Source organism: Pan troglodytes, chromosome 4, assembly GCF_028858775.2.
Source record: "Pan troglodytes isolate AG18354 chromosome 4, NHGRI_mPanTro3-v2.0_pri, whole genome shotgun sequence".
Classification (NCBI taxonomy): Eukaryota; Metazoa; Chordata; class Mammalia; order Primates; family Hominidae; genus Pan; species Pan troglodytes.
Window position 1 is genome coordinate 152,551,485 of NC_072402.2, and position 20,938 is coordinate 152,572,422.

The 20,938-nt window shown below is 44.6% G+C and overlaps 2 protein-coding genes across 37 annotated transcripts in view; one reads left to right on the forward strand and one right to left on the reverse strand.

Moving 5' to 3' along the window:
* The window catches only part of FAXDC2 (fatty acid hydroxylase domain containing 2), a 40,035-nt gene extending 37,996 nt beyond the window's left edge, over positions 1 to 2,039 (reverse strand). Inside the window, exon 1 of the transcript XR_010157389.1 lies at positions 1,957 to 2,039. The gene's annotated coding sequence lies outside the window, so the exon portion shown is untranslated. The remainder of the gene's footprint in view (positions 1 to 1,956) is intronic.
* On the forward strand, positions 1,334 to 20,675 carry CNOT8 (CCR4-NOT transcription complex subunit 8). 36 transcript variants are annotated; one of them, XM_063810128.1, is made up of 8 exons: positions 1,334 to 1,794; positions 2,553 to 2,682; positions 7,129 to 7,317; positions 9,122 to 9,315; positions 14,553 to 14,714; positions 15,615 to 15,759; positions 16,423 to 16,533; positions 19,172 to 20,675. In XM_063810128.1, the coding sequence occupies exons 3-8, from the start codon at positions 7,201 to 7,203 to the stop codon at positions 19,319 to 19,321; spliced, it is 879 nt and encodes a 292-aa protein (XP_063666198.1). In that variant the 5' UTR covers positions 1,334 to 1,794; positions 2,553 to 2,682; positions 7,129 to 7,200; the 3' UTR covers positions 19,322 to 20,675.
* Positions 20,676 to 20,938: the final 263 nt, after the last annotated feature.

The following is a 20,938-nucleotide window of genomic DNA, read 5'->3' on the forward strand; positions in this document are numbered from 1 at the left end:
TGGACATGGTGTTTCCTGTTTGTTTTAGCGCACACCAGGCCCAGTGCCACAGGAAAAAACAAAATTCCAAGAAAGGATTGGGGAGGCCGCTTTTCATGTGACTACTGCCTGCCTGTCAGCGCTAGCCTCTTCTGACTCTAAATTACAAGTGGAAGAAAGCACGTTAGAAACCCACAGAACTGGCCGGGCGCGGTGGTTCACGCCTGTAATCCCAGCACTTTAGGAGGCCGAGGCAGGCGGACCACGAGGTCAGGAGATCGAGACTATCCTGGCTAACACGGTGAAACCCCGTCTCTACTAAAAAAAGAGAAAAAAATTAGCCGGGCATGGTGGCGGGCACCTGTAGTCCCAGCTACTCGGGAGGCTGAGGCAGGAGAATGGCATGAACCCGGGAGGCGGAGCTTGCAGTGAGCCAAGATTGCGCCACTGCACTCCAGCCTGGGCGACAGAGCAAGACTCTGTCTCAAAAAAAAAAAAAAAAAAAAAAAAAAACCCATAGAACTGACTGGTGGATGGGGCACTTGCCTGCCTTCTTTATCAGTGTATCCCTCAACGGAATCACTGTTTATTTATTTTTTTATTTTTTGAGAGGGAGTCTTGCTGTGTCGCCCAGGCTGGAGTGCAGTGGCACGATCTAGGCTCACTGTAACCTCCGCCTCCTGGATTCAAGCAATTCTCCCTGCCTCAGCCTCCGGAGTAGCTGGGATTACAGGTGCCCTCCACCACGCCCAGCTAATTTTTGTATTATTTAGTAGAGACAGGGTTTTGCCATGTTGGCCAGGCTGGTGTTGAACTCCTGACCTCAGGTGATCCGCCTGCCTTGGCCTCCCCAAGTGCTGGGATTACAGGCTCAGTGAGCCACCAATCCCGGCCCCAAATCGACTGTTTTAGGGAGAGCAAAGTGAGACATGCCATTTATTGAACGCTCTTTTATATCTTCCTCGGTGCGGGGTGTTTTTCCAATTATTAACTATTTAATCTTCACGAGCTCAGGACAGCCATTCGTAACCTAATTTTGCAGATAAGGAGCTAGACACTCATTTGGGGGGGGAGAAGAGGAGGACTGGAGTTCAGAAAGTGCATTTGATGCTCTTATCCTGGAGGCTGGAGCTAGTTCACCTCCCTGGAGAATAGCTTTTGGGAATCCCGTTTGAAATTGCCGCTCAAGGCCAGCTCGGCATCCAGCCTAGGAATTGGAGGATTTTGGAGAATCCCCTTAGGGGGAAATGTTTAAAAGTGCAAAGTGAATAGTAGAAGCCCCTCTCCTCGTCACTAGGGGTACATTTGCCGTTTTCTTATCAACAGCCTCTCAAGTACAAGCATCTGGGACAAGAACTAGAACCGTGCTTGGGGCAGCCCCCACGTCCTCTCGGGAACAGGGGTGGAGCGCTGGCGGGAGTGGTTGAGGGCGGCCCGCCGCCGACACTGTGTGCAGGAAGCCGGCGCTTTGTCTGCTCTCCCACCGCGGAGAACACGAGGCGGAGGCGCGCCCCAGCTGGCCACACGCTGCCCAGGGCCGGCGTCGGTCAAGAGCCCTCTCTTCAAGCAGGATTAAGAGGGAACCAAGGGGCTGGCAGAGGGGCCTCAGAAGCTCCTGGGCGAGGCCTGAGCCCGTGGGTCTCGACACTAAAATCTGGCGAGCTCCCTGCGCGTCCGCAAAGATTTTGGAGCTCTGAAGAGCCCGGCGACGCCTGCGCTGGCCAGGCGCCGTGCCCACGGGAGGCGCCGTCCTCTTTGTAACTCGAGCAGACCCTGGCGGGCCAGTTGCTATGGCAATGTTCCTCGCTCTGCTCGGTGAGGCCGGGAGGTAGGCGGGCCTTGGCGGACGTCACCCACATTCGGCTTTGGGGAGCCGCCCCACCCCCAACAATTGTTTGCCAGAAAGGAACCGTAAGATAGATGCTTTGTTAAGTGAGACATCTACGGGGCCATGTTAGAACAGAAAGTCGCGACAACCTCTTTCTCCGTCAGCCTCTTCACAAATCCCTTCGTGCCAACGATTTTAACGGTCCTTCAAAGCCAGGAGGAGGGGGCGTGGTAATTCGAGGGGTTTGTTCGAAGGGCCACGCCCTTTCCTCGGCCTTTGGATTTTTCCAGGCCGCGCCCACGGCGGGGGGGTGGGGGGGCGCTAGTTCTAGACCACGCCCCTTCCTTGTTCGCTCGGAAAGAGGACCAAAATGGAGGAGTAAGAATCATGATTAAATTGAGCGAGCGCAACTAATCACGCGAAGAGGGCCGCAGGCGGGCCGTCTTCCGCAAGCGTGCTTCCAGGCCTCCACTCCCCACCTATTCGGCGGTGCCCTGTTACTTCTGCGCCTGCGCGCTGCTTCCCGCGACCTCACAGGCAGAGCGAACACGCACGGAGTCGCAGGGGCGCGCAAAGGGGGAGGAGCGGGCGGGACCAGGCGCGCGCGCGCGTCTGGAGTGACTAGAGAGCAGGCGAGTCGGGCGGATCGGGTGGGTAGAGTGGTGCCGTCCGGTTGTTTGGTGGGAGGCACGTAAGACCGCTCTGGGCACGGGGGCGCTCACCTCACTGGCTCGTTCGGTTCTAGGAGCAGATCCGGGGTAGAGGGAAAAGAGCTCCGGGCCAGGGGCTGCCGTCGCCGCCGTCGGGGAGTCAGCCCGCCAGCCCGCCAGCTCGTCAGCCAGCCAGCCAGCGCTTCGCGGGCCCTGTCGGTCCCGGTAAGCGGGCCTGCGCTTACCGGAAAGAGGAGCGTAAGATGAAAGAGTGTGAGAGACCATTGGGGGTCTGTAGGGGGAAGGGGAGTGGGGGCGTGTGTAAGGGGCAGGGTGTGTGAGGAGGAGAGGAACCCCAGCAAAGAGTAGTAATAATAATGGCCACCGTCACACGATAATATTCGAGTAATATGTGCGGGGACTTTACAAAGCATCTCATATGCTTCATTTTAACTTCTACTCCAATCCTCCGAGGTGCGTACTGTTATCAAACCCATTTTACAAGATAGGAAAACCGAGGCACGAAATAGATTAAGTGGCTTATGCAAGGACACACGACTACTACGTGGCCTGGCCTGGCTTTGAACTTAGTTATCTTAGTCCTAAGGCCCGTAATTTTAACTTTGCTTTACCAAACAAACAAAAACAGAAGAAGAATGGCGTGTCAGAAGGAGGAGGACTGAGTGTGATTTGAAGTGGAAGGATGATGATAAACGAGAAGAGAATGATGATGGGAGACGGAGTAGTGGGGAGGAGGACCTGAATTTGGAATCTTGCGGGCCTCCCCCTTCTAAATCGCCGCCTCTTCCTTAGTTCTTGCGGCCCCATAACTTTTTCTTGGTGTTCTATGGCTTTACGAATGGAGGAGCCAACTGGGCCTGGGCCATTCGGGTGGTTTTAAGAAGTTTGAACTGCGGTTCAATCCAGGGCAGTGCCTTGAGACACTGTTTGGAGGTAAGGGAGGGTCAGAGGATCCTCTTAAACGCTGCTGCTATTTATTTCTTCAAACGTGCCACTTCCTTTTCTATCATATCTATGCACGGCAAAGCCTTTGTTCAGTCCTCTAGAATAAGGAAGTGATGTCTATTGTTTCCTTGTACACTTGGGCTTAAACGAACAAAATCAGACTCAACGTTTCTTTTCCCGAGCAAGGCCTTGATTGCTTGCAGAGAAAACTTTCCTGTGGCTTTATCATTAGTTGCCCTTCAGAGCTTTCCTGTGTAAATAAGGAGCTATGTTTTGGAGAAGTTTACACCGTAGATGAACGGGAGCGATCTGAACGTACTGCACTGCAGGTCAACACAGAGCAGGGACTTCAGTAATTCATAGGTGTGAGTGTGTTTGTGAAAACCTTTCCTTCTTGCACAGTTTTCTGTGTAGCTCATGTGGGAGTCAAGTTTTTAAGTCAGCCCGTGAGGCAAACATTGTATGTAATAAAAATTAATCCTTAAAAATTCCTAGGAAGGTGCAACGCTTGAGATTAGCATCCTGTTTCTGACTACATCCTGGACGGTTTTTCCTTCAGTTTTGAAACTTGTTACTGTTGCTTTGGTTGTAACCCAGATAAGTAATTAGATTACCTTTAGGGGCTGTGTTGTGCAAATAAGCATATTTGAAAGCCATAGAGTTGTGATGCGCTGTGAGATGCTTGCCCTGAGGAGGCTTAAAAGGAGGAAGACAAACCCCTATCTTAGGCTCATTTTGGAGCATGTGCTTACAAAGTGGAAAGTGGCAGGCAGAATTGCTGGTATGATGATGATGATGATGATTTTTTTGAGACGTGCTCTTGCTCAGTCGCTGAGGCTGGAATGCAGTGGCGTAATCACAGCTCACTGCTGCAGCCTTGACTTCCTGGGGCTCAAGTGATCCTCCCAGCTCAGTCTCCTGAGTAGCTGGGACTGCAGGCACACACTACCATGCCTGGCTAAGTTTTTGTACTTTTTGTAGAGACGGGGGGTCTCACTTTGTTGCCCAGGCTGGTCTCGAACTCCGGGCTCAAGTGATTCTGCAGCCTCAGCCTCTCAAAAGTGCTGGGATTACAGGTGTGAGCCACTGCCCTTATCCTGCTGGTATTTAAGTTGCTATTTTATTTTATTTTTTGGTCAGCATATGCAGTAATTTGACTTGCTAAATTAAATGTGCATAGTGCGATTCCTCTTTAATTTTTGAGTGGCACTACATTCAGGGGCTTCCAAGCTATTGTTTACTTCCCCACAGATCCTAGCTAACTTTGGAGCAAAAATGGCTTACATATTTTTGCCAACTGTCTGGCTTTGGCAGTCCCCATATATATGCCAGATATGTATAACAGTGGTTAGCTTTTTAAAAACCAATTCTCTTTTAAATGGAAGTTAAAGGCATCTTTTGGTTGTGTGGGGTTTTTTGTTGTTGTTGTTGCTTTTGCTTTTACGGAAACATCTCACAAAAACTCAGGAGTGATACACCCACTTCCTCCAAAGTAGTTATGGTTATGTTTGAAATGACACCAAAAATGAAGGGTATTATTTCAGTTAGGGAAATAAGGAAGTACCACCGATTTAACATTATATGGGTATAGAAAATGGTTTTAAGGCCTTTTGCAGGGGAGAAATCTTAAGCAAGTTTAGGAATCTAAAATTCTGAGTCGAAACATTTTCTGAATTATGGTCAGATAGTGTAATTTACTCCACATTCATTCTGAACTTCTCTCTTTTCCTGATCTTTATTGTTCTTTTGCAAGCCTGTAATAGAACAAAAACAACAGAAGAAATTTATTCTGGCTTTAAGAAGTTTCTACTATGTTTTTTGGGGGAGATACCACATAGTCTACTTAAGTTTAATTACTGTAATTACAGAGAAAAATCTGTGGAAGTATAGGATACCTTGAATAAATGGAATCTTCAAGGTTTGCTGGCAAACCAACAGTTTGATTTCTCAGAAGTTTCTTAGAGAAATGATGCCAGTTTTGTTTTGCTCCAGATTCTCATTGTTGCATCTGCCAATCTTGAAAATAGGAAGCAAAGATTTTCCTTGCTCTGTCCCTTGGGAACCACTTACATTCGTTTTACTGTTTCTAGGAAATTTTCTTTAAATATATACATTAGAGCCCACTATTGTGTTGTGGATCCATGCAGTGGGCTTGCCTTAGAAGTAAGTGCCTTTATGATAAGCTCTTTTTTGTTTGTTTGCTTGTTTGTTTGTTTTTGAGACGGAGTCTCGCTCTGTCGCCCAGGCTGGAGTGCGGTGGCGCAATCTTGGCTCACTGCAACCTCTGCCTCCTGGGTTCAAGCGATTCTGCTGCCTCAGCCTCCCGAGTAGCTGGGACTGCAGGCGCATGCCACCACAGCCAGCCAACGTTTTGTATTTTTAGTAGAGACGGAGTTTCACCGTGTTAGCCAGGATGGTCTCTATCTCCTGACCTTGTGATCCGCCCGCCTTGGCCTTCCAAAGTGCTGAGATTATAGGCGTGAGCCACCATGCCCGGCTTTTTTGTATTTTTATAACCAGGCCTTGTACGTTGTTTGCCATAATAATAACAGCATTAGTCAGAGACCCAATCATGTTGAATTTTTTTCTCACAGAATACTTTCCCCTCCCTGATTTTTCTCCTGGAAAATACACCATGAATCATTCTGTTTCTGGTTGAATGATTTACACCAGCCATCTTTAGTCCTACTGTTGAATTGCTGCATAGTTTCTTTTTAATTTATGTGTTTAAAAGTAAATACTGGCCGGTGGATCACAAGGTCAGGGGTTCAAGACTAGCCTGACCAATATGGTGAAACCCCATCTCTACTAAAATACAAAAAATAGCTGGGCGTGGTGGCGTGCACCTATAGTCCCAGCTACTTGGGTGGCTGAGGCAGGAGAATCGCTTGCACCCAGGAGGCAAAGGTTGCAGTGAGCCAAGAGTGCACCACTGCACTCTAGCCTGGGCGACAGAGCAAGACTCCATCTCAAAAAAAAAAAGTAAATACTAACTAAAATTCTGATTTGCATTGTGGTTTTTAGGGTTCAGATTAGCAAGTGGGATTGTTTTTTAGCACTTAAATCCCTCACTTCATGCTCTGTTTGCACAAATCTAAAGAGGCACTGGTATGTCTAAAGAGGCACTGGTATTGTTTATTACCTCTAGTTGTATTTGACTTTGGGATTGTAGAGAAAAATAATTTCCTTTTGTGGGATGGGGGAAGAATCCCGTGCCAGTATTCATCATATGGGTACAAAGGCTTGAGTGTGAGAGTTTAGGCCCACATTCTTTCAGGTTTCCAGAGATCTCAGGTACATTGAAAATGGCTAAGATGATTCCTGTAGGACTGTTTCCATGATTTGGTCTCTGTGCAAAGTGATGTGAAAGTCATGGATAAGGGCATATTTGTGGTAACGGGATTATTTTGGTCTAGTCTACAGAGAGCTGAAAAACTAGGGTAGTGGTTTCACTTCTGTGGCAGAGGACTGCTGGGCAGAAGTTTCAATAACTTCAGTTTCTTCAAGAAAGAACTGTGTGTGTGTGCGTGTGTGCGTGTGTGTGTGTGTGTTGACAAAGTTTCTCCATCATATAAAATGGAGAATAAATATAATCAATGTTTTAAACTAATGAAGTGATTGTAAAATATTATTTTGATGTCTTTGTTTTGTTGACATCTTATGTGTGTGTAAACTTACATGATTTTAAAATGTTTTACAATCTAGATCAGACCAAACATTGTCTGGCTTGCACTGTAAAACTAGTTAGCTGAAGACGACTTCTCAGGTTTCTTCAGGATGCCTGCAGCACTTGTGGAGAATAGCCAGGTTATCTGTGAAGTGTGGGCCAGTAATCTAGAAGAAGAGATGAGGAAGATCCGAGAAATCGTGCTCAGTTACAGTTATATTGCCATGGTAAGGAGCTCTACTCTGACTCACCTTCTTTGTCACTTTTAAAGATGGGGTCTTGCTCTGTTGCCCAGGCTGGAGTGCGGTGGCTATTCACAGATGCAATCATAGCTCACTGCAGCCTTGAACTCCCGGGCTCAAGCAGTCCTCCCACCTCACCTTTCCAGGTTGCTGAGACTGCAGGCTCATACCACTATGCCCAGCTTGACTCAACTTCTTATATGGATGGGTTTAGGGAATGTTTAATTTGAGATTTTGAAAAGAATGGGTATGTTCCACTAAAGCCATTGTAAATTAAACCGGATGGAAGGTTGTGTTGCTTCATGAAATATCAAGGTAGCCAGTGTCTCTGAGAAGGATGTAACCTCTAGTATCTTAGATTTTTTATAACATTATTCTGTTTGAAAGTCTTTAAAGCAGAAGTTACATCATCCCCTAGGGCCCAGCTGTTCCACAGATATGGTGAATTTGACTATACGATGTTTGTTAAGAATTTTAAAAATTTATTGCCAGCATTTAAAAGTCAATAGAACTCACTTGAATTCCAGATTTCTGGCATCTCTGAAAAAAAAAAAAAATAGGAAGATCTGGCAATATCTGTTATCCACTCCTGCCTGACAGTGGCTGGAGAGAGAGATGAGTATTGTGGTAATATTAAGGGCCTCCTGTAGACGGGCATGTGCTCTCTGTTTTACTCCAGTCCCTATTACTTGTACTATTTTCATACCTAGCTGACTTTACTCCTTTACATTAGCTGCTTGGAGTTTGTGACTCCTGCTTTAGAAATTATAGAGCTGTCCGGGCGTGGTGGCTCATGCCTGTAATCCCAGCACTTTGGGAGGCCGAGACGGGCGGATCACGAGGTCAGGAGATTGAGACCATCCTGGCTAACACGGTGAAACCCTGCCTCTACTAAAAATACAAAAAATTAGCCGGGCATGGTGGTGGGCGCCTGTAGTCCCAGCTACTCGGGAGGCTGAGGCAGAGAATGGCGTGAACCCGGGAGGCAGAGCTTGCAGTGAGCCGAGATCGTGCCGCTGCACTCCAGCTTGGGGGACAGAGCGAGACTCCGTCCCCAAAAAAAAAAAGAAATTACAGAGTTAAGTCTTTAGCTTGGTATTCAGAGCTCCTTCCAGTCTTTTCACTCAAGCTAAGCCTGTCTCTTTATATTTTTTTCTGAATGGCTGTTTCACTTCCCTGTATTTGTATTTTTATTCATATATTGTTCTCTACCTAGAATGTTCTTAATTGACTGCATATCTACCTGTAGTTACTCAACTCTTTCTATTGACATTCTGCTTATTTAGGATCAAGTTGTTGTGCAAAGCTTCATGATTTTAGTGCTTCTTCAGTAGATATCAACAAGATCAGTATTTTAAGATAGGATTTTGGCCGGGTGTGTTGGCTGATGCCTGTAATCTGTGCACTTTGGGAGGCCGAGGCAGGTGGATCACTTGAGACCAGCCTGGGCAACATGGTGAAACCCCATCTCTACAAAAAAATACAATAATTAACTGGGTGTGGTGGTGTGCACCTGTAGTTCCAGCTACTTAGGGAGGCTGAGGTGGGAGGATTGATTGCACCTGTGAGGTTGAGGCTGTAGTGAGCTGTGATTGTGCCACTGCCCTCCAGCCTGGGTGACAGAGACAGACCAACCCTATCTCAAAAAAACACAAAAAGAATTTTGTGCCCAAGTTTGGGGCTTGTCACATAACTTTTATAAATGGAGGTAAAATTTTATTTATGAATTACCAATTCAGCATCCACTGTTTTGTGAAACCTTGTGATGAGAGACTTTTTCCTTTTCCAGGACACAGAATTTCCAGGTGTTGTGGTGCGACCAATTGGTGAATTTCGTAGTTCCATAGATTACCAATATCAGCTTCTGCGGTGCAATGTTGACCTTTTAAAAATTATCCAGCTGGGCCTTACATTCACAAATGAGAAGGGAGAGTATCCTTCTGGAATCAATACTTGGCAGTTCAATTTCAAATTTAACCTTACGTAAGTGATTTCTAAATAAATGCGTTAATTTTAAGTTTTGTTTTCACTGAATCCAGGTAGGTGTTGGATAGAGCGGTCAAGCAGAGGACGGAACAGGGAATCTCAGCAAGTGAAGTCCTGCTTAAAGAACTGCAGCAGCTTAACAATGAAAAGATAAACAACCCAACTAAAAATGTGCAAAAGATAGACTTTTCTTGAAAGATAATGTACAGATGGCCAGTAAGCACATGAAAAGATGCTCAACATCATTAGTCATGAGGGAAATGCAAATTAAACCCACATTGGGATACCACTTCACACCCACTAGAATGGCTATAGTCAAAAAGACATAATAAGTGTTGTTGAGGGTGTGGAGAAAATTGGAACCCTCATACATTGCTGCTGGGAATATAGAATTTTGGGGGAAATTCTGGAAAATAGTTTTGCAGTTCCTGAAAAGGTTAAACATAGAGTTGCCATATGACCTAGCAATTCCACTCCTAGGCAGTGGAAAATTCCATGGTATGTATATACCACATTTTGTTTATTCATCTGTTGATAGACACGTGGGTTTTTTCTACCTCTTGACTGTTGTGAATATTGCTGCTATGAACATGGGTGTGCAAATATTTCTTCAAGGTCTTGCCTTCAGTTCTTTTGGATATATGCCCAGGAATTTTCAAAGAAAATTTCGGGGAGACTGTCATTTTGCTGATTGCATAAAATGATGTTAGTGTACTTCCTATTGTATCCTGCTTTGTTTAACTGGGTATCGGGAGTGTTTCATGATTTAGCAGTAATCTTTTTTTCCTGTCAATACAGGGTCTCACTTTGTCACCCAGGCTAGAGTGCAGTGGTGTGAACATGGCTTACTGCAGCCTCAATCTCCCAGGCTTAGCTGATCCTCCCACATCAGCCCCCTAAGTAGCTGGGACTACAGGTGCACGCCACCATGCCCAGCTAATTTTTTGTAGAAAGTGATCAGCCCGCTTTGGCCTCCCAGAGTGTTGGGATTACAGGTGGAGCCATTGTTCCTGGAAGGAGTAATTTTTTTTGTTGTTGTTCGTATGTTTTGGAAATTTCCTTGAGGTTCAAGTAATTTTGGGAGATCATCTGGATCTTTCCTTTAACTGCATTTTTTAGTTTATTGTCAAAGCCTGTAGTTTGTACCATAAAAATAATATAATACAAGGAAGAAAAATGAGTTATTTCACTGAGTGGTTTGGGTATGTTTGGGTTTAAAATAATGTTTACTTGTGGCCGGGCGTGGTGGCTCACGCCTGTAATTCCAGCACTCTGGGAGGCCGAGGTGGGTGGATCACTGGATCACTTGAGGCCAGGAGTTCAAGACCAGCCTGGCCAATGTGGTGAAACCCCATCTCTACTAAAAATAAAAAAATTAGCTGGGTATGCTGGCAGGTGCCTGTAATCCCAGCTACTCAGGAGGCTGAGGTGGGAGGATCACTTGAACCTGTGAGGTGGAGGCTGCAGTGAGTCGAGATTGTGCCACTGCACTCCAGCCTGGGTGACAGAATGAGACTCTGCCTCAAGAAAAAGAAAAAAAATAATGTTTACTTGGGATTGAAGCCTAGTTATAATAAGCAAAACAAAAAAAAATGTTTATTTAAGTGGAAAAGAAACTTGTGATTCATCATTGGTTTTAATTTAGTGGAAAAAATCAAGATTGCAGTGGTTTTCTTATTGTCTAACCCAAGTTTATATGAAAAGCAAGTGAAAGTCTAGTGGAACAGGAGTCGTTTAGCTTATTTCCTTACTTTTGTATTACATGGTATTATAAATAATTCCTGTGGTTGAATTAATGGATATATCTTTAGAGTGGAATATTATGACAGTGTTACAATGGATGATTATTGATTTGTAAAGATGGTCTGTGATGTAGAGATGTAAGGGATGTAGGTGTGTATGTGTAGATAGAGAAAATAGTCTGGAAAGATCTGTAAACAAAGGTGTTGGATCTGTGGGGTAGCATTATAAGACCATTAATTTTTTCAGTTTTTTTCATGACAGAGTCTTTTAGATAATCATCTGTATACCAAGTAATAACATGTTACAAGTTATTTAATTCTGTCATCTAGTAATTTTGATTAAGAGAAACTACAAGTAGCTCAGACAATTACACTAGTATTCATTGTTTGAACCATTAGCAGGAATAGACTACTTTAAGGCTGGCTGTTGCTTCACGTGGGTTACAAATAACTATTTGCTACTTTTTCATAGATAAAGCCCCTGACCTTCATGGAAGCATTAGGGAAAAAGAAAACTTAATTTCTTTCTTTCTTCAAAGAACTTTTTTCCTTTCACTAGATATAAGAAAGAAAAAGTCAACAATAATACATGTGTTGCTTGAGCCAAAAGGCATAGGAGAACAGACAACACATACCCATTACATTTCTAGGAAATACGAGGTAAAGAGAAAAAAAATTTTTAATGTCTTTTTTAAAATATAAAAGCTTTAGTTAAGTTGTAAGTCTGTACAAAGAAGCTAGATTTGCTACTCTCCAAGAAGTGAAGGGACCTGCTATGTAATATACAGAAATCATTTACTTCCTTTTCTTTTCTTTTTTTTTGAAACGGAGTCTTGCTCTGTCACCCAGGCTGGAGTGCAGTGGCACAATCTCAGCTCACTGCAACGTCTGCCTCCCGGGTTTAAGCAGTTCGCCTGCCTCAGCCTCCCGAGTAGCTGGGATTACAGGCGCCCACCACCATGCCTGGATAATTTTTGTATTTTTCTAGTAGAGACGGGGTTTCACCATGTTGGCCAGGCTGGTCTCGAACTCCTGACCTTGTGATCCACCCGCCTTGGCCTCCCAAAGTGCTGGGATTACAGGCATGAGCCACCATGCCCCACCTATTTACTGCCTTTTCTTTTTTTTTTTTTTTGAGGTAATGTCTCGCTTTGTCACCCAGGCTGGAGTGCAGTGGTGCGATCTCGGCTCACTGCAACCTCCACTTCCCAGGTTTAAGCAGTTCTCTGCCTCAGCCTCCTAAGTAGCTGGGATTACAGGTGCCCACCATGCCTGGCTAACTTTTGTATTTTTAGTAAAGACGGGGTTTCACCATCTTGGCCAGGCTTGTCTTTAACTCCTGACCCTCGTGATCCACCCACTCCGGCCTCCCAAAGTGCTGGGATTACATACAGTTGTGAGCCACCGCACCCGACCTATTTACTTCATAAGAATATAACTTGAGCTTTGCCAAAGCTTTATGTTCCCTGAGGGCATCTAAAATGCCAGTTCATGGAACAGGCACTTCTTTCTCCCACTCCTTTCCATTTATGCTGTAGTTTTCATGGATTTCTGGCCAGTGTCACAGACGGTGGCCAAGAGGCTATCCAAGCCTTGTTCTGCCAGAAGTAGGTCTGGAGGCTGGTCCTCTTCTGGGCTTCCTACGCCACTTGAGTGCTGCAGCTACTGGGATTCCAGGGCTGTGGCTTCCTTGGCCTGGACCGCTTCCTCCCTCTGCAGGTGGTACTGTTAAGTTTCATCCTTAGCTGCTCCTTTGATCTACTTCAGCCTCTGGGTCTTTTGCTCATGGGCCTTGGATACCTTCTCAGTGGCACATTTCTCAGCCTGCAGCAGCTGCTGGATCCCCTTAGACTGACTGGCCATGGTGGCGGTGTCTCTGAGTCTGAGGCAAGCAGCCTGAATCAGCTGGAAGGCGCGTCAGGTCATCTTAGCTGGCTGCCCACCATCTGTGCCTCAATATTTTTTTGTTGGTTTATTTTTTTTTTTGAGATAGAGTTTCGCTCCTGTTGCCCAGGCTGGAGTGTGATGGCGCTTTCTCAGCTCACTGCAACCTCTGCCTCCCAGGTTCAAGCGATTCTCCAACCTCAGCATCCTGAGTAGCTGGGATTACAGGCATGTGCCACCACGCCCTGCTAATTTTGTATTTTTAGTAGAGATGGGGTTTCTCTATGTTGGTCAGGCTGGTCTCGAACTCCTGACCTCAGGTGATCCACCCACCTCAGCCTCCCAAAGTGCTGGGATTACAGGCGTGAGCCACCCCACCCGGCCTTGTTGGTTTTTTTTTTTTTTAAGTTTATTTATTTATTTTTTTGAGACAGAGTCTTGTTCTGTCTCCTAGGCTGGAGTACAGTGGTGCCATCTTGGCTCACTGCAGCCTTTGCCTCCTGGGTTCAAGTGATTCTCATGCCTCAACTTCCTGAGTAGCTGGGATTCAGGGGCATGCCACCACGTCTGGCTAATTTTTGTTTTTTTGTGTTTTTTTTTTTTTTTTTGAGAGGGAGTCTCGCTCTGTCATCAGGCTGGAGTGCAGTGGCGCAAGCTTGGCTCACTACAACCTCTGCCTCCCAGATTCAAGTGAGTCTGCTGCCTCAGGCTCCCAAGTAGCTGGGATTACAGGCGTGCGCCACCACGCCCAGCTAATTTTTGTGTTTTTAGTAGAGAGAGGGTTTCACCACGTTGGCCAGGATGGTCTTGATCTCTTGACCTTGTGATCCGCCCACCTTGGCCTCCCAAATTTCTGGGATTACAGGCATGAGCCACCACACCTGGCCTAATTTTTGTATTTTTGGTAGAGACAGGGTTTCACCATGTTGGCCAGGCTGGTTTGAACTCTTGGCCTCAAGTGATCTGCCTGTCTCAGCCTCCCAAAGTGCTGGTATTACAGGTGTGAGCCACCATGCCCGGCCTACTTATTTTATTTTTGAGACAGGATCTTGCTCTGTCACCTAGACTAGAGTGCAGTGGTGTGAGTCCCCTCCAGTTCTTGGCCTCAAGCATTCCTCTCACCTCAGCCTCCGGAGTAGTTAGGACTACAGGTACATACCACCATGCCTGGCTAATCTTTGTTTGTGTGTGTGTGTGTGTGTTTTTTTTTTTTTTTAGACAGAGTCTTGCTCTGTCACCCAGGCTGGTCTGGAACTCCTGGCCTGAAGTGATCTTCCTGCCTTGGCCTTCCAGAGTGCTGGGATTACAGGCGTGCACCACTGTGCCTGGTGGTGTTTTTTTTTTTTTTTTTTAAATAATGAGCAAATGTATACCTATTATAATTAGGAAATTTAGTTTATGGAGGAAAATCTCATTTTTCTATCTGTCAGAAATATGATGATCTACTTTGCATGCTTGTTTGAATGTTGGAAAGAGTGAATTGATCTATTAAGTTAGGAAAAGCATTTCAAAAATACTTGTACTATAATTATAAGGTGGTGGTAATAGTGTGGCCACTACTTCTGTTTCATTATTCACCAGTTAATAAATAAACACCTTGTTTTTTAGAGAGGACATGTACTCCCAGGATTCCATAGATCTCCTTGCTAACTCAGGACTACAGTTTCAGAAGCATGAAGAGGAAGGGATTGACACACTGCACTTTGCAGAGCTGCTTATGACATCAGGAGTGGTTCTATGTGACAATGTCAAATGGCTTTCATTTCATAGGTCAGTCCTAGGGAATGTGTATTTCTCTCTCACTTTGGGCTACACTGGAGCAGGGAATTGAATTCTTAGTCATTTTTGCAGTCCTAGTGACTGTTCTGTTCAGCAGCAGCAGCCAGAAGTTGAATTGGTGCTTGTTGCCCATGTTTCAGTTTTTCAGAAAACACTGGGGCTCATATACTGGTTTGTTTCACACAGTATTTGGCTCTATCATGTGGCTATCAGTGGGTTTAATTCCAAGTGGGAATATGGTGGGTGGAGAGGGTCACAGTACTTGGTTATCTTTTAAATGGCTGTCTCGGAGTTTCTTAGGTACTTGAAAGCCAGATTCTCCTTATTTTAACTTCTCAGTACTTTTGGATTTTTGGTGAATCGAATCTACAATTAAACCCCTTGGGTACTTTTTTATATCTCCCATATTAGTCTGTTAGGTTGTTATTAGAAAGTTCAGATTATAGGCCGGGCTCAGTGGCTCACATCTATAATCCCAGCACTTTGGGAGGCTGAGAAAGGCGGATCACCTGAGGTCAGGAGTTCGAGACCAGCCTGGCCACCATGGCAAAACCCTGTCTTTACTAAAAATACAAAAATTAGCCAGGCATGGTGGCGGGTGCCTGTAATCCCAGCTACTTGGGAGGCTGAGGCAGGGATAATTGCTTGAACCTGGGAGGTGAAGGTTGCAGTGAGCCGAGATCGTGCCATTGCACTCCAGCCTGGGCAACAGAGTAAGACTCTGTCTCAAAAAAAAAAAAAATTCAGATTATAGTACGATAAACTACTCAGAAAAAGTGAAAGTTCCTAACATGAAGTAGCATTTACAAGCTTTGAGAAATAAAATGGTTGAACACTGGGGCCTGATAACCACTGCTTTTTTAACCTCTGTGGTTTATTCTCTTCTTGTAGTGGCTATGATTTTGGCTATATGGTAAAGTTGCTTACAGATTCTCGTTTGCCAGAAGAGGAACATGAATTCTTTCATATTCTGAACCTTTTCTTCCCATCCATTTATGATGTGAAATACCTGATGAAGAGCTGCAAAAATCTTAAGGTATATGATGTTTTTCTTAATACCAGTAACAAAAAGGACAGAAAAAAAGCTGACTTTGCTTTATTGTTACGTGTTCAGCATGCATTTTTGAGTACTAGATGCTAGTGTGGTGGTAGACAGGGTATAATATAAAGCTGATTTGGTCAGATATTTGTGTGGTAACGATCTTTAACCTGGCCATGAAGGGAACCCTCTGCTTCTGTCATCTTAAGGCAGGCATTCTTCACTCGAGGGCCATGAACCTAATGAAAAGGTATAAATGCTGTTTGTTAGGGATGGGGTCTGTGGTATAACAGATTCTTAGAGGAGTTCTTAACTCTAGAAAGTTTTAGAACTTGGTACCCTAATAAATTGTTGACATAGAGCTTTGCTGTCTAGAATTAGAGTGGGATTTACTATTTCCTCAGCCTTGCAATTCTGATTTTAAAGGCAGAGTTCTGGAAAAATTAACAACATGGAAAGGAGCAAAATGTAGGATGTAGCACAATATAGCGTCTGGAAAAAGGGAATAAAAGAGCTAAAAAGAGGTTCCTAAGGCCTGTTAAATAAATGGCCTGTCTCCACTTCTTGCTAGAATTCGGTGAACTCATAACTGCACTTAGTTGGCTCCAGTAGGGGCATGTTGGGTTTGTAATATTATCTTTGTTCTCCATACATCTCCAGGGAGGTCTTCAGGAAGTTGCTGATCAGTTGGATTTGCAGAGGATTGGAAGGCAGCACCAGGCAGGCTCAGACTCACTGCTGACAGGAATGGCTTTCTTTAGGATGAAAGAGGTAAGCTTCCTTGAATGTGATCACAGGCCTCTCGGCAGTAACTTGCTGAAGGCTAAGGAGGTAGTGGATGGTCTGTTATGTGGGCTGAGGTTTGTTGAACATTTATTTTTTATTTATTTATTATTTATTTTTTTTGAGATGAAGCCTTGCTCTGTCACCCAGGCTGGAGTGCAGTGGTGCGATCTCAGCTCACTGCAACTTCCGCCTCCCGGGTTCAAGCTTTTCTTCTGCCTCAGCCTCCCGAGTAGCTGGGATTATAGGTGCCCGCCACCATGCCCTACTAATTTTTGTATTTTTAGTAGAGACAGGGTTTCGCCATGTTGGCCAGGCTGGTTTCAAACTCTTGACCTCAGGTGATCTGCCTGCCTTGGTCTCCCAAAGTGCTGGGATTACAGGTGTGAGCCACTCTGCCTGGCCGAATTTTTTGTATTTTTAGTAGACACGGGGTTTCACTATGCTGGCCAGGCTGGTCTCGAACTCCTGACCTCAGGTGATCCGCCTGGCTTGGTCTCCCAAAGTGCTGGGATTACAGGCGTGAGCCACCACGCCCAGCCACATAGATTGTTTTTTTAGCAAGTTGATGGCCACTTTGAAAGTGGTTGTTTTTTGTTATGGTATTCTGCATGTCACATGTTTGAGAGGCAAAAGCAGCATTCTGACGTGAAAGCCACTTTCCAGTAACCAAGTATTCTTGAGCACACCCAAGTCCAGAACTTGGTGTTCTTGGCAGCTCTAATCCTTTCAGTTATTTGCTTTTTTTCTGATTCCTGTAATAGAAATATATTTGTTAGGCCACCTACTGACATTATGGTAAGTTCTGTTAATTATTATTAAATAAATACTATATTGAATTTACTATAACCCCTTAGTAAAAATTAGACTCTTAATTTCTTCTTTTAGTTTCTTTACTCACTGACTCAGGTTTTAAAATATATTCAAAGATGTAGAAGGAGTAAGACGCTGCTTTGAAAAATTGAAATATTGATTTTGTTGACACTTTTGAGGACCGGATCAGATTAATTGATCTGTAGACATGGATCTCCTTTTTAGAGCTAAGATTGTAGAGAGGGAGAGTACATTTCCTCTTTGTTACTCTTAATTATAAACAACTGTTACCATGTGTTGGTAAATGTTCTAGGTCAGTGATTCTCAACTGGGGATGATTTTGCCCTGGAGGGTACATTTGTTAATATCTGTAGATGACTTTGGTTGTCACAGTCTGGTGGGGGAGGGTGGTGTGCTACCTGTCAGGATGCTGCTAAACATCCTGTGATACACTGGACAAGTTCCCCCAAATAATTGTCCTACCCCAGTAGTGCCACAGTGGAGAGATCTTGCGTTAAGTGCTTACTGTTCGTTATCTCATTGCTCATAATAACCCTATTATCCTGTTTTATAGATAGGGAACTATGGCTTAAAAGGAGTTTAAATGACTTTGCCAAGGTCAAGTGAGTCCGGCTGAATCCACAGCCCAAGCCCAGCCCATTGCTCTGCCTGTTAAAGAGAAGGGAGCAGTTGTGTTAAACAGCAGCAGCACAGAGATACTGGCAGTAGAAGAATACATGGAAAGTATGTTCAGATAGGAGAGCCTTTCTCCTATAGAGAAAGGAGCATGAAAAGACTGCATTAAAAGGAAAGGTTTAGGCCGGGTGCGGTGGCTCACACCTGTAATCCCAGCACTTTGGGAGGCCGAGGCAAGTGGATCACTTGAGGTCAGGAGTTCGAGACCAGCCTGGCCAACATGGTGAAACCTGCCTCTATTAAAAGTACAAAAATTAGTCAGGTGTGATGACATGCACCTGTAATCCCAGCTACTCGGGAGGCTGAGGCAAGGGAATCATTTGAGCCTGGGAGGCGGAGGTTGCAGTGAGTGAAACCCTGTCTCTTTTTTTTTTTCTTTCGAGACGGAGTCTTGCATTGTCACCCAGGCTGGGGTGCAGTGGTGTGATCTCAGTTCACTGCAACCTCTGCCTCTCAGGTTCAAGCAATTCTCTGCCTCAGCCTCTCAAGTAGCTGGGATTACAGGTGCCTGCCACCATGCCTGGCTAATTTTTTGTATTTTTAGTAGAGACAGGGTTTCACCATCTTGGCCAGGCTGTTCTTGAACTCCTGACCTCGTAATCCACCTGCCTTGGCGCCCCAAAGTGCTGGGATTACAGGCGTGAGCCACTGTGCCTGGTCGAGCCTTTCTATACTATTAGTTTTTTTTTCTAGTTTGGTATATTTTCAGGGCTTTAGGAAGGCTGGGAGGTGGTGATGTGGTAGTGGTTTTTTTGTTTTTTGAGATGGAGTCTTCGCTATGTTGCCCAGGCTGGAGTGCAGTGGTACGGCCTTGGCCCACTGCACCCTCTGCCTCCTGGGCGCAAGTGATTCTTCCGCCTCAGCCTCCCAAGTAGCTGGGATTACAGGTGTGTGCCACCATGCCCGGCTCATTTTTGTACTTTTAGTAGAGATGGGGTTTTGCCATGTTGGCCAGGCTGGTCTCGACCTCCTGATCCCAAGTGATCTGCCCGCCTCAGCCTCACAAATTGCTCGGATTCCAGACGTGAGCCATTGCGCCCGACCAGATGGGATAATATTTATACTTGTCATGACTTCTAGCATAATTCTCACCATGGTTCTCTGTCCCATTCTGCAGTTGTTTTTTGAGGACAGCATTGATGATGCCAAGTACTGTGGGCGGCTCTATGGCTTAGGCACAGGAGTGGCCCAGAAGCAGAATGAGGATGTGGACTCTGCCCAGGAGAAGATGAGCATCCTGGCGATTATCAACAACATGCAGCAGTGATGGCACCAGGCTCTGCAGGGTGGGCCTGATCCCAGAGTGGTGCTTACTGTGCTGACTGTGTACTTATCTTCCCCAAGAGAAAATGCTTCTTTTGAGCACACTGTACCTACCATCTGCATTGAGCAGAAAGACTTTTGTTTTACTGAAGACAAAAGATGTCTTTATTTTAGACCCAGAAGAGAGGAGTTTGCTCTGAATTTGTAAATAAGTCTTCCCCATTCCTCATACTCGAGCCTCTCCTCTCTGGTTGCCTCCTGCCACCAGCATCCATGGCTCATTTGACACCTTTTTAAATATCCAGGACAAGTCTGAAACAAACTAGTAAAATGTATATAACTCTTACCTGTTGTCATTCTTTTTCTTTTAAATTTGTTGCTAATCTCTGATAATGAAGATTCTTACTCTGATTCTCAGCTGAGCTGTGAGGGCTTCCAGGGAAAATGGAACAAAATGGTGTTCTTAGGTAATGGGTTGTAGATACTGAGTCTTCCTTTCCTTTTCTGACCCTTCTCGAGGACATTTGCTTTCCTCACACTTTTGTAGTCTTTCTTTACATATTACTATATGGAAATGAATTGCTCTGTGCTGAAATTTGAAGACCAGATAATGAAACTGAAAAGCAAACAATTTTACTGAATCTGTCTACCCTTCATTCATGAGAACTCCAGAATGAGTGTTGACCACTGAAGCATCTTTTAAGTCTGTGTTTCATTGTGCCATTCAGGTTTGCTGTCACATATGCATCATCTGAAATCATTTGAAATTTTTGTACAATAAAATATCCTGGATTTGATCCTGAAGGAAACTAGTAAGATCAGATTTTTGGGTCATGTCTGTTGTATTTTCAGTAATGTGATTTCAGATGGTCATCTGGATTCTCCCACTTCTCTACTCCATTATTTCTCTACTTTTCCTTCCAGCAAACCTGAAACGTGAGGGAGATGGATTAATGTGAGTACCAGGAATGTGTCTTTAAAAAGCTAGAGTGGTTACATTTAATCAGGCAGTCAGATAATTTGGGTTCTTGAGTTGTTTTGGAGTAATATCCCACAACTGGGGTAGGAAGCTCAGGACTTTTTTCTTTAAAGCTAGTCATTTCAAAAGCATATTGTATTTTTTTGAATGACTACAGTATGGACAATTTCAAAAACCAAAACCCACTTTGGATTGGTGGAAATAAAAACTGGTAACTCACTCAAGTGAATGAATGGTCTTGCATTTTAAAAGCTTATGGGAAACTCAATTTGAAATGATTAGAAAATGTCAAGTATTATAAGCTGGTATTTAAGATGCTTGTAAATACTATTTATGTTTTTAATTTTGTAAAATAAAGATTTCTTTTTAACCACTGGCATTAAGGTTTGGTCTTTCATAGCTATGGATTGCTGGCTCTGGAAGATGGTCATTTGCCATCAGTGAAATAAGAGCATCTTGCCTCCATTGTCCCCAAGTTGGCTTACATACAAAATATCACTTGGGGGGGTGGGTTCTGGAATAAAAAAAATACATATCACTTGGTAGGAAGCTTTTCACGAGCACCTGTGTAAATGGAATTGTCTCTTCATACTCAAGATTGTTGAGTCTTAATATTATAGAATTAAACCAGTCTAATATTTC